Genomic DNA, 18,352 nt, shown 5'->3' on the forward strand with positions numbered 1-18,352 from the left:
TGCATTCCATTAGAGTAAATATATCTCGCCGCAAGGTTAACCATCTCTGGAAGACGATCAAGTGCATACTTCATCTAGAATGTGAATATACCTTTTGATGATCTAGCAACCTCGATACCCAATAAGCACCTCAATACTCCTTGATCTTTGATATCAAGGACATTCTTTCAATATTGCTTGAGCTCAAAAATTCCCTCAATATCATCAGCTATTATTTTCACCATGAGGTAGAATCCCAGGAGGGGGAGTCATGTGAACTTCTTAAAGGTTTCAATCTCCCTCAGTCCTAAAGTTTAGCTCCCGACTGGAGGGGCAAGGCATTAGGGATAGCTGTTTCCGTCTCTAGTAATGGATGGATAAGGTGGTAGTGCAATATTCCGGAGTAGCTGTAATGGAAGAACTTATTGCTCTGTTGTCTGGCCCTCCTGGTCTTCCCCAATCTCCTAGCCTTACGAATCAATCATCTCCACGCATTTGGTTTCAAAGAAAGATTGGTTAGTCGCCTTCTATTCATTATTACCCGTAACTACCAGACACCGATTGGTTAAGTTGCTGCAAGAATAGCTATCGGGCTATGATCACAGGCCGGGCTGACCCTCCTTTATTCTAGTACGGTAGCAGAGGGTGGTCTATTGCAGAGGGTGGTCTACGATCAGGTCCATTCTAGAAGTCAGAGATAAATAGAAGGCTTAAATACCCAAAACTCAGCTCTGATACCTCGTAAAGCTAAATAGGCATTGTAGACATCTCTGCTCCATAAGTTTGTGTGCGACCTTTATCTATAAGATAAGCTTTATCTCTTTTTAACTTCCCCAACAAGATGATATTTGCCAATGTACACCTACCTATCTGCATCCATAGGTGATTTTCCTTTGAGTATCTTCACCAAATCCCGGGTGGTTTATTTATGTTCTAAGGCCAGCATTCCATCTTCCATCTCTTTCTTACAACCTCCTTGGTACAATAGGAGAGAAAAGGGAAGCAACAAAAGACCGATAGGACGAAGAAAAGCCTTCATATGAGAAAAACAATAATGGGATGAAATGTATAAGATCTCCTCTATGTAACATCCCTGGTTTATTTATGTTCTAAGGCCAGCATTCCCTCTTCCATCGCTTTCTTACAACCTCCTTGGTACAATAGGAGAGAAAAGGGACGTCACAAAAGACCGATAGGACGAAGAAAAGCCTTCATATGAGAAAAACAATAATGGGATGACATGTATAAGATCCTTTCCCTTTACATAAGGACAATGGGTATACCAAGAATCTCATAATCAACAGAAACACTACGAGGAACAATATTAGTACTTGAGATAGAAGGATTTGATATGGGAGTGCAAGCTTGTGATTGTATATCTTCTCTCCTCTTCCACCGCACATGTTTTGATTCATGTAGCCTTAACAATCCATTGAACTTCTTCACTTTCCTCCTCAACAATGGGTAGGACAATGCTCCTGATGCAGGAGCATTCCTTGGCCCATCAGCCTTTGACATTGCTCCATTAGTGTAGGGCCAACTTTTTTCATTTGTCTACTTGTATTAGTAGGGTAGCTTAGTCATTTTGGCTATTTTTCAAGTCCATTAATGTCTTTGTATCTTATTAGGCGTAGTTTGGTCATTTTTTTGAATGGTAGTTTGGTTATTTAATTAGTTATTCATGGATTTTAGGTCATTAGGTGTTAGTAAGGGTAATCGAGTATTTTCCATGTATGGGCAGCCTAAAAAAGCCCATTTTCCCACCATTTTGTAATTAGTTTTTACATTTGAGTTGAAATTTGAATTTGAATTTTGAAGCTAGATCTGAATTTTAGCAAGATTTGGAAGGAAAACCTTCTTTGAGAAGAAGGCTCTTCACTATGCTAAATTCGTCCAAGGAGGGTTTCCTGAGCTTAGACATCAAAGCTCCTTTCTTCTTCTTCATCAGCTCCTTGTGATTGCAAGGATTTTCGTTTGTTACCGAACTTGCATCTCCTTGCAATTTTGAATGCAAACTGGTCAGGGAAATCATCAAAGATGAAGTAAAATCCAAAAATCACTACCGTTTGTGCATCTCTTGGAAATAATGCTGGAAGCTTTTGTCCAATTCATGAGTCCTTTAATGCTTTAATCTTCAACTTCATCTTTGAATTTGAAAGAAAAGCAAGGGAAATTTGGATCAAAATTAACAAGAAAAAGTCTCATGACAGCAAAGTGTTCAGAGGCACTGAACTTGCTGCCATGGATGGTTTTGAGCCTTGGTTTTGGAAAGTTGCAAGCTTCAACATGTTGGTAATTGTTATCTGAGTCGACTCCTCCAAGAGACCTGCAACATTTTAGCAATTTCAACGAGATCAGCCTATATCTCACCAGATCTGGATGATACTTTGGTGGTATGTTGCCACCACAGATGAAAAAGACCTCAATTAATGGACTATTTAACTCAAATTTTATTAAGTTTCTGTCCAGATTGATGTCTCTAAGTATTCATCTTATGGTGTTTACTAAGCTTTGAGTATTCATCTTATGGTGTTTACTAAGATTTGACAAAGACTCATTGAGATCGTTTTATGGAGAGATCAACAGCTCCTAGATTTTATTTTCTGTGTGAATAGCTTATGGTGCCATAACCCCCCCCCCCCCCCCCCCCCCCCCCTCTTATTAGTATAGATTGTCGGGCGGTTTTCTTTTCCTTTGATTTGAAATCCAGCAACGGATACGTCGCCTGCTGGTATCACTGAGATTATCCTCAGGCAGCTGTTTGGGGTAGGGTTTTCTTTTCCTTTGATTTGAAATCAGCAACGGATACGTTGCCTGCTGGTATCACTGAGATTATCCTCGGGCAGCTGTTTGGGGTAGGGTTTGCTTCTGCATGGATGACCTATTAGTTGAGATGGGTGCATTTTCATTTGCCATATAAACGCGAAACTGCTGACTGTTTAGGTCCTAAAGTGTGTTTCAACAGGCCAACCTCTTGGTTTTCTTGGCTCTTGGCCTTCATTCGCATTGACCCATCACCAACTCGTGTGGATGGCGGCCGAGGCGGTGTATCCCGGACGTCGGTTTACAGCATATGCTATTTTGGGCGATGGCCTTGTCATCGCCGATTAGAAGGTAGCATAAAAGTCTCAGGCCATCATGCCCTTACTAATAGGCTATGTCACAAATATTGTTCTCAGGAATTTCTCGGCAAGTGAAAATCTCAGAATATATTAATTTTTTTTATTTTTCGGGTTTATATCGGGAAAATGATAAAAAATTATTTAAAAATTATATAAATATATTAAACTTAAGAAAAATATATAAAATAAAAATATCAGGATAATATCGTGATATTATCGCGATATTTTATGATAAAATGAAATTATCACTATATTTTTTAAATCTAAGGATTAATTCGAGATTTTGTCGTTTTATCAAAATGTTGTGATGAAAACACGATATTTTGAAAATATCGGAGATATTTGTGACATAGTTAATAGGGGCTCAGATCTGTCATACAAAGATCAGATCTGATTTGAAAGTCAACTAGTGCAGATCGTCTGAGCACAATCCTATTGAAATGGTTGTTGTTTGGATTCTATCTAGCTTCAGAAACCTAGCGAAGAACGAGCCTAGAGCGCCAGAAGTCAAGCAATGAATTCTCTTCATCTATACCAATTGGAACAATGCTGTAAGCCCAATGGTTTCCACCTTGGCATTCCCATCTTATTTTGATGATTCCAATACACAAGTGATTTATGATCACTAATGTGATTGATTGTCCAAGTTGTAGATCACATTGGTACTAAGACAACATTGCTTGGATTGAGGCCAAGAAGCACTCATTGGACCACATTCGGAAGGTCAAAGACATCGAAGTCCAAGATAAATGAAGACTTGAAGAGTCCATTGAAGATCAAGTTATATTAGATTGTATTTAGATCCAATCCTAGTTTAGGATTTTGAAAGGCATAATTAAGTAAATAAACACACACCCTAAAAATATAAGTGATTGTATTTGTGGAGTTCCAACACCTTGGAACCCTCATAGCAATCCCATCTTGGTGTTAAGTTGGAAGCCCAAAAACATAAATGAAAATCTGCTCAGACATAGGCTTCTCGGAACTCCGAGAGTTTTTCTCGGAACTCCGAGAAATGGTCCAGTAGACATTTTTTCATCTTCTGTTTGAATTCCCGGAACTCCGAGATTTTTTCTCGGAACTCCGAGAAATATTCTCGGAACTCCGAGAACACTGTAACGGTCACATTTTGAGCCGTTGGGAATTTTGTTGGAATTACCACAATGCCATTGAAGGGTCATATTTTGGTTTTCCTATATATATGGGCATTCTAAACTTCCAAACTATCAATCCTAACACTCTTAAACTTCATTTGAACATCCAAAGAGTGAATCAAACTTGATTATGCCTCTCATCCTCTAAGATTAGGATTTGGATCTTTAGGCTATATTTGTACATCTTCTACATTTTGTAAACCCTTGTGAGGGATTGTTTTCTTGTTCTTTCCATCTTCATTCAAGATTGTATTTGGGCGAGTGTTCGGAGAAGCGTAGCCCACTCTCCGTGGTGAAGATCGCCACCAAGGTTAAAGGCGGTTGGAATTTTGTAATCGGCACCGATCTTCGCCGAAGTTAAGAAGATCACATAGTGAAGCCATCAACGGGTTTTTGTTGGTGGAGTGGAGTAGGCCTCGCGTTTTGAGGACCGAACCACTTTAAATCTCGGGTGCATTCTCTCTTATCTCTTGCTCTTTATTTTGCAAATGCACTAAGGATTTAACTTGTATGCTTGAATTTCTTTTTGATCTCTTAATCTTCTAAAATTGGGTTTAAGTTTTCAAAAGTCTAAAACTTGTTAGTAACCTAATTTTACCTCCTCATAAGTTGCCGTACTCGGGACCATCCTTGGAATTTCACTTGGTATCAGAGCAAAGGCTCTTAAAAGATTTTATTTTCTCTAAATCTTTGGTAAATTTTTCTTTAAAAATTTCAAACAAGGGAAAGATCACAAGATCTTTGGCAACTTTCTAATTGTGAAATGGCTGATAGAAATGGAACCGGACTTCCGGAGGGCCATTCCACAACTAGACCTCCCTTCTTTAATGGGTCCAACTATGGACATTGGAAGACAAGGATGCGCATCTATCTTCTTTCGATAGATGTGGAACTTTGGCATATTGTTGAAAATGGATACATTTTGCCTTCCACACCATTTGAAGAATGGAATACGGTAGAAAAAAGGCATGCAAATTTAAATTACAAAGCTATAAATTCTTTGTTTTGCGCCTTATCTACGGAGGAGTTTAATCGAGTTGCTCTTTTTTATTCCGCCAAGATTATTTGGGATACACTTGCCGTTACCCCTGAGGGAACTTCTCAAGTTAAGGATTCCAAAATAAACTTGTTAAAGAGCAAATATGAAATGTTTAGAATGGATCAAAACGAAAGCATTTCTAAAATGTATACCCGTTTTTCTAAAATTTCTAATGAATTAGAAAATCTTGGTAAATCTTATCCTACTGATGAGCTTGTGTGTAAGTTGCTTAGGTCTCTTCTTCCACATTGGGATCCAAAGGTAACCGCCATACAAGAATCAAAGAATCTCAAGACGCTAACCATGGAGGAGCTTATAGGATCTCTCATCACCCATGAGATGCTCCTCACTAGCCGACAAGAGGAGAAGAAGCCGAAAGAGAAAGAGAAAGAGAGTCGATCTCTAGCTCTAAAAGCCTTCAAAGCAAACTCATCATCCTCTAGCGAGGCGGATAGCGATGAAGAAGAAGCTTTGAGAAAATTTAAAAGCTTATGGAGAAAGAAGCATAAAAAGGAGAAAACGAAGAAAAAAGAAGAAAGTGAAGTAGAAGGAGGAATAAGGTGCTACAATTGCAAGAAGACCGGACACAAAAGACCGGATTGTCCTCTTCTCAAGACATCTTCCTCTAAATACAAGGGAAAGAAGGAATGGAAGAAACATAAAGCTCTTGCCGCCGGATGGGATGCTACTAGCACCTCGGGAAAGAGTTCAAGCGAAGGGGAAGAAAAGAAAGATGATCTTTGCTTCATGGCACTCACCCATGAAGATGAGGTAGACTCTAACCCCTCGTGTTATTCATCTAGTAGTGATAGTGAAAAAATATCATATGATGAATTGTGCTCAACCTTGCACTCTCAAATTTCTAAAAATAAAGTTCAAAAGAAATCCATTTCAAAATTAGAAAATGAACTTAATTTTTTGAAAAATGAATTTTCTTCCAAATCTCAAGCACAACTTGAAAATTTTAAACTTGAGATTAAAACCCTTAAGGGTTGTTTGGATGAGAAAACTTGCCAAATTGCAAAACTCCAAGATGCGGCAAGCTCTTCCAAATCTTATGAAGATGAATTTAATGATTTTCTAAATCAAATAACCCATCTTCATAATGAAAATGAAAGGTTAAGATTATGTCTCCATGGATTCTTAAATGGTGATAAAATTATTAACATAATCTTAAAGAAAGCTAGTCAAAGACCTAATCATGCATTTTATGATAGGAGTAGCTTGTCTAACCCTCATGTTAGATGCCATTTTTGTGGAATAAATGGTCATTACCAATTCCAATGTGCATCTAAGATTAGGGATTATGGTGGAACCAAGAAATCTTGGGTTCCCAAAGTCCCCATATGATTTTCATCATATATGCTTAGATTAGGGGCTAATGCTTAAAATTGAATATCTTTTTCAAAGTTAATTAAATATCCCCTCTTATGTTGAATAAAAATTCTAAATAGGGGGAGTTCTAGGTTTGTCTTTTTCCTTGAAAAAGGGGGAGCTTTAAATTGAATATTTCATCCATTTGTTTCTCTTTTACCCCAATCTTTTTGATTGATGCCAAAGGGGGAGAGAATTCTAGTGTAAGGAAAATATGTATGCTTTTATTGGAAAATCTCTTGTGCTTGTCATCATCAAAAAGGGGGAGATTGTAAGCCCAATGGTTTCCACCTTGGCATTCCCATCTTATTTTGATGATTCCAATACACAAGTGATTTATGATCACTAATGTGATTGATTGTCCAAGTTGTAGATCACATTGGTACTAAGACAACATTGCTTAGATTGAGGCCAAGAAGCACTCATTCGACCACATTCGGAAGGCCAAAGACATCGAAGTCCAAGATAAATGAAGACTTGAAGAGTCCATTGAAGATCAAGTTATATTAGATTGTATTTAGATCCAATCCTAGTTTAGGATTTTGAAAGGCATAATTAAGTAAATAAACACACACCCTAAAAATATAAGTGATTGTATTTGTGGAGTTCCAACACCTTGGAACCCTCATAGCAATCCCATCTTGGTGTTAAGTTGGAAGCCCAAAAACATAAATGAAAATCTGCTCAGGCATAGGCTTCTCGGAACTCCGAGAGTTTTTCTCGGAACTCCGAGAATTATTCTCGGAACTCCGAGAAATGGTCCAGTAGACATTTTTTCATCTTCTGTTTGAATTCCCGGAACTCCGAGAACACTGTAACGGTCATATTTTGAGCCGTTGAGAATTTTGCTGGAATTACCACAATGCCATTGAACGGTCATATTTTGGTTTTCCTATATATATGGGCATTCTAAACTTCCAAACTATCAATCCTAACACTCTTAAACTTCATTTGAACATCCAAAGAGTGAATCAAACTTGATTATGCCTCTCATCCTCTAAGATTAGGATTTGGATCTTTAGGCTATATTTGTACATCTTCTACATTTTGTAAACCCTTGTGAGGGATTGTTTTCTTGTTCTTTCCTTCTTCATTCAAGATTGTATTTGGGCGAGTGTTCGGAGAAGCGTAGCCCACTCTCCGTGGTGAAGATCGCCACCAAGGTTAAAGGCGGTTGGAATTTTGTAATCGGCACCGATCTTCGCCGAAGTTAAGAAGATCACATAGTGAAGCCATCAACGGGTTTTTGTTGGTGGAGTGGAGTAGGCCTCGCGTTTTGAGGACCGGACCACTTTAAATCTCGGGTGCATTCTCTCTTATCTCTTGCTCTTTATTTTGCAAATGCACTAAGGATTTAACTTGTATGCTTGAATTTCTTTTTGATCTCTTAATCTTCTAAAATTGGGTTTAAGTTTTCAAAAGTCTAAAACTTGTTAGTAACCTAATTTTACCTCCTCATAAGTTGCCGTACTCGGGACCACCCTTGGAATTTCAAATGCTCATAAAATGGATTGGGAGACTCATCACCTCACGGTTTTACTCTTAGTCATTAGTACAGACAGCTTTGCTCCTTGAATTTGTGTTTGAATCTTAGCCCATCAGTATGATTTTATTTCTCCTGAGTAAATGCCGTGCATTGATCTACAAGAAGCCAACAGGAAGTGAAGTAGATCCATCCTACAATAGAAGATCTAAATTAAATTTGTAGAGCTTTAAATCGTGCAAACTAGGTCGTCTCTGTAAAGCCACTAGTCAGAGCAATTAAATTTGAGGTTCTCATTCTAGCATCCAGATGAGTGACCTGCAGGAGACAAATACATAAAGAGCAAGGATATGTATGTTGTTATGTTTGCATGTTTGTGCCATTGACCACTAATCCATGTATTGAAAGGATTTTCAGTAAACCCCTTTAATTAGATCAGTTCAGCTTCTATTTCTGCCATCTATGAAATTAGACAGTTAGTAAAGTAGGTTTACTGAATGTTCTCAATCACGAGACCACTGCTTGAATTTGGAGATAGGAGAGTTTTTCTTTTCAACCCTTCATTAGTCTCTAGTGAAAGTCTTCCTTGAATAACTCCTAAACAGATTGGAAAATCATAGATAAAAGCCACATTTGATTGACTTTCAGTCATCACTACCCTCACAGGTTGGAGTCTATCCATCCACCTTTGATTACTTCTCACCTGCATCAGCTCCCCTCTCGTTTGTATCCCAACCCGTGGGAGCTACATTGGATAGGATCAAACCCGTGGGGCCCAATAGTGGGCCTACGATCCTCATCACTCTGATCCTCAGCAACCTGGATAGAACAGGTCAGCACCTTTCCATCTTCTAAAAAATAAGGTACATCTTCAAAGATAGTAACATCCATTGAGACATAAGTTTTCCGGTTTTTGCATCAAGGCACTTGTACCCTTTTTTAGACCGAGGGTAGCCAACAAAGACACGCTAAACGAATTTATTGGATAGTTTATCCCGCAAGGATCGAGCTCTTGAACAAAATATACAAATCCAAAGACAACAAATGGAAGGAAAGAGTATAAAATTAAGACAATGAAGAGGAGACTTATTATTCGATATTATAGTAAAAAGTATATTAATAAGATTTCATGCAGTGAGAACATCAAAACAATAAAGTTTAAAACGTGTTTGGATGCACTGATTTGCTTTCACTAACTTTTCAAATTCATTGAAAAGCTTTCCTTGAAATAGGTTTTACATTGTTTGGGTGACATCCTGTATTTTTCAAGGATGTCGCTGTACACAGTTTCAATGACATTTTTTTATAATTTAATGAAAATTTTTAGTTAAAAAATGAGTCGACAATTCCAATGAATATCCAAAATCAAAATTAATTTTATGATAATTAAGCTTGACCAAGTGGACCACGCATCACATCTTGGAAACTGAGAGCTGATCACCATAACCATATCGAAATGATATCACCTGAAATTATTATTTAAAAAAAATGATATAACCTGTAAGGCATTTTTATTTTTTTAAATTCTTCTAACAGGTAAGATGCAAGCTATCAACCAATCAAGTAGGTTCTCATGTTGATGTTCCAATTTATGTTGTGAATCATGGGAACTATGATAGAGGCTTTATGATTTATATATGCAACAGAATTTAATAGTGCTGTTACTATAAAAATAAGAATATGTGGAGATCTTTGGATACCATGTTTTGACAATGGTCCATACTCACCAACTAGAGTGAAACGTTTAAGGGGAATTTGACAAACATGAGTTTGGAATCCAATTTTGTACCATCTGTTAATTTTACATTCAATCGGTGGAGCCTCTTTAAACTAGAATTTTGGGTACACTTTGGATATGCAAACTAAAATATAAGAATCCTTATTTAAATTAGGATTTGCCCATAAATAATACTATCGAAAATGTCAAAAGTCACCCAAAATTGCACTTTGAATGTACATCCAAACACCCCTCCAGTTAGTAATGATGTGAATGCACCTAAATTAGTTTTTCTTAGCAATAAAAGGAAGAAGATCACGCATGAAAACTCTAAAACCTTCGTTTTTTTGGACAAAAAACCATTGTATTTTAAACCAAATATGAAAGTTGCAATTGTTTGAAGAACAGATACTAAATCAATAAGAGCCCAACAACCTTACAAAGGAAAAAAAAAAGAAGAAAAAGAGCCCACTTTGAATACAAGGGGTCATCTATCTCCGGTGCCTTTCCCCGACCGTAATGTAGTTCAACTTCTCACATCCACCTATATAAATCTTATCTAACTGTGCCCATTGAAAGAAGTATGCCCCGTCCAAGTCTACAGTCATGATCAGAACATTTGGACTACCACCTTGACTACCACCTTGGCTGACCACTGTAGACTTAAATTTGGAGCCATCGATATTCTTGCTTGAAGCTTCTCGAAAGTGCTAATAGTGGACATCCTCGCTCATCAAATAAATATCATGTATTCTCCTTCACATAAAATACAAATCACAAAAAAAATTTCACCCAAACCAAAGGGCTGGTCATAGACCAAAGAAAGCCCCAGATCAGGTGGTGATCAATGTTGCTGGAAACGTCATAGGAAGGAGGGAAACGTGTTTCTGCGGAAACGTGTTTCTGACACGAAAATGAAATGCCTTTTAAAAATAGGGGAAGCATTTTAGATACGTTAAGGAAACGCCCAGGAAACATGCATGAAACATTTGGGAAACGTAGGAGAAACGCGCAGGAAACATTTCACTCGCTTTCCCCTCGAGTTTTTCCACCTACCTTGTGTTTTCCACCTTCCTCGCTACAATCAAATGCACGAATCTTTCACTTGTGTTTCCCTCGCGTATTTCCAAACGTTTCCCTCGCATTTCACAAATGTTTCCCTCGCGTATCCCAAGACGTTTCTTAATGTGTTTCACATGCGCTTTTCTATCGTTTCCCGTTTCTAGTTTCCCATTTAATTTTTTTCACACTTTCACTTTTCGCTTCCTGATTCATTTTCCGACATGCCAGCTATGGTGGTGACAAACTAGAGTTAGAAATTTCACCCCAGAAATCTTTACTTGTTTTGAGAATCAGTTTAAACTTTAAACCCGATAATAGATCTTCAAGAAATTGTATTGGATCAATCTTTCATGGGCAAACAGCGTACACAAACCCTACAAAAGGTGCCAAGACAAAAGATCATATATGAATTTTTCAGATTTTTTGGAGTAGCATCTCTCTAGGCCCTAAAAACGTAGACAAAAATTATGTAAACAAACATCAAAATTCTCCAAAACCCTAATGATTAGCTTTCTCAATAGCCTACACGACTGCTGATCCTAGATGTACAGCATTGTATTTGTGCAGGAAGCTACAGAAAAAATCAGAAGAGCATAATAATCAATTTAGTAAAGAGAAAGAGAGGAAAAAGAGAAGAGGAGAGGAGAAGAAGAGGAAGTAGGAGAAGAGAAGTGATAGAAGAGGTGGAAAGTAAGTCCTAGGGTTTCAAGTTAAAACCCCATCACATATACTCACACACAATATCAAAGATAGGTCACTATGGCAGAGATGAAAAGAACATGGTAAACTTTTAACAACTAAGACATCTCTGTGAAACAATGGCATTATTGGATGCACAGGAGAAGAAGGTGATGGCCTTTCATCCACAACCAACACAAGATACCATATGGGTTCGAGGGAATCATTGCAATGGTTCCATGACATCAGCAAAATCCTTGGCCTCTGGGCTTGTTCATGATGGGGTAGACCAAAAGGAAACCAAGGACGTATACGGTTGGGTACTCTCCCAATACTTTCACTGAGACCTTTCTCATCGTCTCTTTTCTTTTCCGGTATGGTCTGATGAAAAAATTAGGGAACTGCAGCAATGATCAAAGTCACATGGAAATGTGACTCTGCATGAACTTTAAGAAAACTTTAACAGGAGAACAACAGCAGCCTAAGACAGACACACAAAAAGGGTTATAGCACGGAAGAACGACATGTCAAGAATGATGCATCAGTGTGGAATGATTCTTATCAACAGAAAGATCAAATAAAAAAATGACAAAAGCAAAAGATAACTTCTTCTTTTTTTGAATGATAAGCAAAAGATAAAGTCACTCAAAAAAAATAGAATAATGATTAACATTTTAAAACAAGCTGATGGATGAAACAGTCTCAGTAATGATGTACAACAAGAAACATAATCCAAGATACCTAGTAATAGAAAAGAAAAGAAAAAGATGATATAATGACAAAATAGGATGGACAAAGAATGACATGTCAAGAATGATGCATCAGTGGGGAATGATTCTTATTAACAGAAAGATACAATTTAAAAATGACGCAGAAGATAAAGTTACTAAAAAAAGAAAAAAGAATAATGATTATGACCAATTCCTTCAATGTTTTAAAACAAACTGATGGGTGAAACAGACAATTAGTAATAATGTACAACAAGAACAATGTATCATTTCCAAAAAATATAAAAAAATCTACCATTTCAAAAAAAGAAAAGAAGAAGTAACGATGTACAACAAGAATCATAATCCAAGATACCTAGTAATAGAAGAAAAAAAAGGATGATATATAGACAAAATAGGATGGACAAAACACCAGTAGTTATCAAAAAAATTCATATTTGCATGAAGCCATAGAAGAATGCATCACAGACACATTAATGATGTATAAAAGCTCAAACCTTTAAATGACAAATATGGGCAGTTGAAAGCTTTAGCAAGCATGTCGGTGTACTGAGGTGTCTCTCCACTAACCATGGATTTGTGAACTAAAAGTCCGTCCACAACAAATATTACAAAATTAATCATCCTCTTTTCATTAGTGCAAAGGCTTGTGTGCCGCACTTTTTGTTTCATAACCCTCAATGCAATCGAATCATCTGAACCTCTGTTCCAAAAATATCACATCAATGATGAATTATGATACAACATTTACTTGTTCTCAAAAAGTTACATAAAACTAACCTTACAACCATCTGTCCATGTTGAACACCTTCTGTCATCCAACTCTTGAGTAATTTGTTGTTTTCAGATACCTTTTCAGATAAACTGCGAGTGTCATACACACAGAAGGAATTTGAACCTCTTGGGATCATATATTCTTGTAAAAAGCAGGTCCCAGCCCCAACAGACAATTTATCTGCACCAGGATACAAGGACTTGAATATAATTTCGATTGTACATGTTCATGTAGCATAAAAAACGTATAAATATTTGTCTTTTATACCATGGTATTATTGATTGAATTATATATAATTCAGGCTTAGTAGTTTGATTATTTGTGAGACAACTTCTTTTTTTCTTTTCTTTTTTTGTATGGGGGTATTCAGTTTGATAAATGTGTTGCTAAGTTTAGAACTTTTTTTTATGTTTTAGTTCAAAATTTGTTTAGTAAAGTTTTGCCCCTTACTTGAGTTTTGAACACTTTTGTGTTTAATGCTTAGACTGTTTTAAACTATTTCAGCTGGACTTTATTGAGAATTTAAGACCTATACACTTCTATATAAGAGAGGTTCCCAGCTCTTGTTGGGACATATAAATGGCTGCTCACTTCTCTTTAGAGTTTTCTTTGTTCCAGGGCAAGTCACGAGACCATGTTCACACCAGGTCTTTAGTTGGTGTGTGCAGGCCTACTTAAGTCAGGTGATATTTGTCTAAATGATAGCATAGTCCAGAACATGCCTCAACCTTCCATTCAATCAAATTTTCTTGTTTTTATGTTCAATTTGTTATATGATTTTTAGTGAAAATAGTCTTCATGTTTATAAAATGGTTGTTTATTTTTTATCAAATAAGTACACAAAAATAGCTCCATGTCAAACAGAACAATCTTCTATAGTCATTATTAGTCTAGCAAATTTGTACCCACATCCCCCAGGAATTTGATGATGCATACAACGGTACCGACATTCTCAATAATTCAAATTAGAACTTGCATTCAGAATAACATGCAAAAAAACAGTTTGGCTAAAAGACTAACATGATACTTGAGCCCTATCTGGTGTAAACTTATCGTCTTCAAGGACCTTCGAGATTCGATTCACAAGAGTGCTCTTCCCAGACCCTCTCGGGCCTACCAGTAACAGTGTGGTAGTACTTGGAATGTCATAATCAGTCCTCTTCAAGCCACCCACCTTTTCAATCCAAGCTCCAGGGTAATATCTGTTACAGATTAAAACTATAATATATTACAAAACTTCCTCATCAAAATCACTCCTTCATTATAATTCAGCTGAGTTATTCCAATAGATGAGGGTGACTATGGTGTAAGCCCAGTATTTTTCAAGAACTGTACGACCATAGTTTTAAATTTCGGCCGAAATATTTCGGTGAAGGTTTGGACCGAAACTGAAAGTACATTGAATTGTTAAAATACAGGATTTCGATGAAATTTCATTTTTCACCCTTATTTACAAAATTTCCACCAAAATGTTAAAAGATTTCCACTGCAATTGCTGAGATTTCCACCGAAATTTTATACATTTCGGTGGAAATTTTAAAAAAAAATTATCAGGGTTTTACATAAGAGAAAATAAAGTATGTATGGAAGGCCCTTCCATGGATAAGGTGTGTACCAAAAATCAGCCCTATAGGATCATCCTAACTCTGCCATTTGTGGAGGGAAAAAATGGGCAGAAACAGTGTTTGTTCATTTTCCCCTCCACCTTTGATTGGGTTAGGATGATCCTATAGGGCTGAATTTTGGTACACACCCTATCCATGGAAGAGCCTTCCAAATGAATGCTTTGGATCCCCCAAAAATGTGGCCCCCCCATGGTTTGTGAGCCATGACAGATAACTTATCTGTGCAGCTGCACATACTTTATTTTCTCATAAAAAACAAAAACTGAAATACTTTGGTTTCGGTTGCGGCCGAAACCGACACCGACATTTAAATACTTGTGTACGAACCATGGTTTGAAATTTCATTTTCGGCATAAATTTCGGACCTAGCCGAAACTGAAATTTCCCCCGAAATTCGGTAAAGACACTCGAAATGTCATTTTTTGGGCTGAAATTACCGAAATTTGGGAAAGGAATAAAAAATTAATATTTTTTTTCCAAATTTCACCGAAATTTCCCGCCAATTTCAGTTTCGGTCTTGACCGAAATCCGAAAAATTTCGGACGAAATTTAAAACCATGACTACGAACCACAGCATCGGATGATCCAAACTGTTCATTTGATGGGCTAAGAACATAAATAGGCTGTGCCCAAAAAATCTTTTCCGTAGGATGATCCTAGCTCTCAATCTCAATAGATCAGAGGCTTGGAATCATCCTATGGAAATGATTTTTTGGGGCACAACCTATTTAAGATTTGGCCCATCAAATGGATGGTTTGGATCTTCCTATGGTGTGTTCTGTACAGTTTTTTTTTTTTTTTTTTTTTTGAAAAATACTGGACTATACGGGCTTATATTATACCCCATATAAAAAAATCCCAATACATACCCTAGTATTTCATTCTTGGCCTCAAAGAGGGTTTCAGCTCTCGTTTTCAAGTTCTCATACCCTAGCATGATTTCTCGATAAATTTTGCATCTCTGCCTCCGAGCAACAAAGGAATCGGACAAAGGTTTCCCAACATTTTCAAATACATCGACCCCAATATCGCTGGAAATGATTAAATTCACAGCAGTAGAATCAATCAAAAAGAATAAAACCTAATGTTTATAAGGAGTAAAAAAGATTTATTTGGGCATATACCAGAGAGAATCGCAGCCGTCCATTGTTGATGACGATGGAGATGATGAGAGTAGAGGTGTGTTTTCTAAATCAGAGACTAAAGTTTTACTTCCACCCCCCATTTCTTCTTCTTCTTCTTCTTCTCTTCTTCTTCTTCTTCTGAGAGTGCTGTTGTATTTGTTGGATTGTACTCGTTATATACGTCGCATTCCACGGTTAGATATATGTATGGAGGGTTTGCTAGCGTCCATTGCAAAAGGCATTTCGGGGATGTTTGTTGCATGTGAAAGCAGCCACACAGGCTGCCTTTTCAGCGATTTTGTCCACATTCATGATGTGGCAGCTGTCACATGCAACAAACCATCCGCAAAATGCCTTTTGCGATGGACAGTAGGAAATCCAGTAGATACTAGGTGATGAGATAACTTAAGGACTTCAACTTCCTTCTACAGAAAGTAAACTCTCTTTTAGCATTATCTTAATCAGACTTTCAGTAATTAGGGAAACCTATCTATTTATAATCTATAATCTATAAGGCCCTATTCGTTTGGGATTATGAACCAACCTATTGTAATTATATCATCTGATTGTTATCATCACCTATTATTAATATAATCTATTATGCTTTAATTTTGTTTGCTACAGCATTTAATAAGTGATTAATTACACATTCTATAATGACCAAAATGCCCTTTGATGCGATAATTACAGCTTTACAAACAAGCGTTCAAATGCAATTCCAAAGGAAGAAAAAAATAAAACCAATGTTGGCATATCATGTCAAACGACTCAAACACCCTTTGGCTACTGATATTAGCACCCGTGTTTGATAACTGCACAAACTTTATTTGTCTTATCTGTTTATTTGGCTACTAAGAGCCTAATTACAAGGTAAGGAAAAATACCACCACCATTGGCATACCACGTCAAACACCATTCAGATACTGATATTGGCACTACCATTTTTTGATAACTACACAAACTTAAGTTGTCTTTTCTGTTTTATTTTGCTTCTAAGAGCCTAATTACAAGGGAAAGGAAAAATAAAATACTACATGGTGGGTCGTTCCGTCGGAGACAAATTCACACAGAACATTGCGATCCCAAGAGTCTGAAGCATCTCTTGCACCATCTGGTCTGGTAATCCTTAGAGCTTCGAATCCATTACGTTAATGGCGAGCTCAAAACTCCCCATCTTCTTACCCAATCGACTGTGTGAAGCCCATAGTCGATCTGTGGCTCGACAGCACTGTAGCCGCTTGGGATCTCAAGCAGGACCACCCCATAGCTGTACGCCTGTACAGATGACTCTTCTCTGTTATGTTCATGGTTTACCCATACTATGCCAAAAAGATCAATAATTAAAGAGACTAATAAACAACCACATTTTCTAAACAGAGGTCTGATTTTTCTTTTTGGGTTTTGAATCTACATTCTTCACAAGAAATTCTCATAATAAATTTCAAAAAACATATCTAGTATAATATCTAATATTGTGAACAACCATTCTCCAGACTGAAACATGTGTAAGGACGAAAAAAGATACTAAAAAAAAACCCTCTGCCTTTTGTTTATGTTCTAATGGGTTTTGAACAGACATATCTGATTCTTCCCAAGTTCTAATAAATTCATAAGGCCTAGCATGAGTAACCTAACCTATAATACTGTGGAATGCGATTTAAAAAGAAAAAGAAAATGTTTACTCGAAGTAAAACATGACATACAGAGGGGTGGGCTTTGATGATTACCTGAAACATGACATACAAACTAATGTTAACTACAAGGAAGCAGGATTCTTCCCTGGGAGCCTTTGATTCCCGTGTCGATTCCCACTTTCGATTTCCGCTCTGGCAACCTTTAGTAGGATTCTTCCCTGGGAGCCTTCGATTCCTGCTTTCGATTTCCGCTCTGGCAACCTTGGTCAACTGTAATCTGCATTCTCTAAAACTGAATCTGATCACATAAATCGAGATTTTTAGTGAATTTCCTTAAATTTAAGACGAAAGTTTGGTCGATATAATGTAACATTTCGGGTATCCACAATTTTGGTTTCGGGGTTCAACCATCGAAATTTAAAACCATGAATATAAGGTATGAAAGCATAACAATTTAGATTGCCAGTTAGGGTTAGGGTTAGGGTTCTTCTTTCTCCACTTAAGTGATTTCTAGATCTTGACTAGGTTTAGTATTAGGGTTATGGTTGTTCTTCTCCACTAGCTTTTCTTCTCGTGCAAGCCATTTCGAGGCTGGCTTTTGCAAATAAAAACAGCCAACTAGATGAATTAATAAGACAAAATCTGTTGAAAGAGAGCTTGTGTGGCTGTTATCTAGTGCGCAATCCAGCCGCGATATGGATTTCTGCGAAATTGCCTAGCTAATCCCTAGTACGTTAGAAAATCTTCGGAACGAGTCCTAACCTTATGGTGCCGTTTATTTTCCCACACCCACCCGGTGTACGTTAGTTAATACCTTGATACAATTCAACTTTCAAATCCCATCACACGAGCATACCC

At 37.2% G+C, this 18,352-nt stretch overlaps 1 protein-coding gene across 1 annotated transcript in view; it reads right to left on the bottom strand.

Moving 5' to 3' along the window:
• LOC143845417 (P-loop containing nucleoside triphosphate hydrolases superfamily protein) overlaps positions 1-16,013 on the bottom strand; it is a 28,805-nt gene extending 12,792 nt beyond the window's left edge. The window contains exons 1-5 of the mRNA XM_077353744.1: positions 15,861-16,013; positions 15,606-15,767; positions 14,132-14,313; positions 13,117-13,291; positions 12,834-13,039 (exon numbers count right to left, since the gene is read on the bottom strand). Of these exons, the coding sequence (XP_077209859.1) occupies positions 12,834-13,039; positions 13,117-13,291; positions 14,132-14,313; positions 15,606-15,767; positions 15,861-15,961 (826 nt within the window). The 5' untranslated portion in view covers positions 15,962-16,013. The remainder of the gene's footprint in view (positions 1-12,833; positions 13,040-13,116; positions 13,292-14,131; positions 14,314-15,605; positions 15,768-15,860) is intronic.
• Between the last annotated feature and the right edge of the window lie 2,339 nt (positions 16,014-18,352).

Source organism: Tasmannia lanceolata, unplaced genomic scaffold (assembly GCF_043159265.1).
Source record: "Tasmannia lanceolata isolate RefF3 unplaced genomic scaffold, GAP_Taslan_0.1 ptg000015l, whole genome shotgun sequence".
In the NCBI taxonomy this organism is placed as follows: Eukaryota; Viridiplantae; Streptophyta; class Magnoliopsida; order Canellales; family Winteraceae; genus Tasmannia; species Tasmannia lanceolata.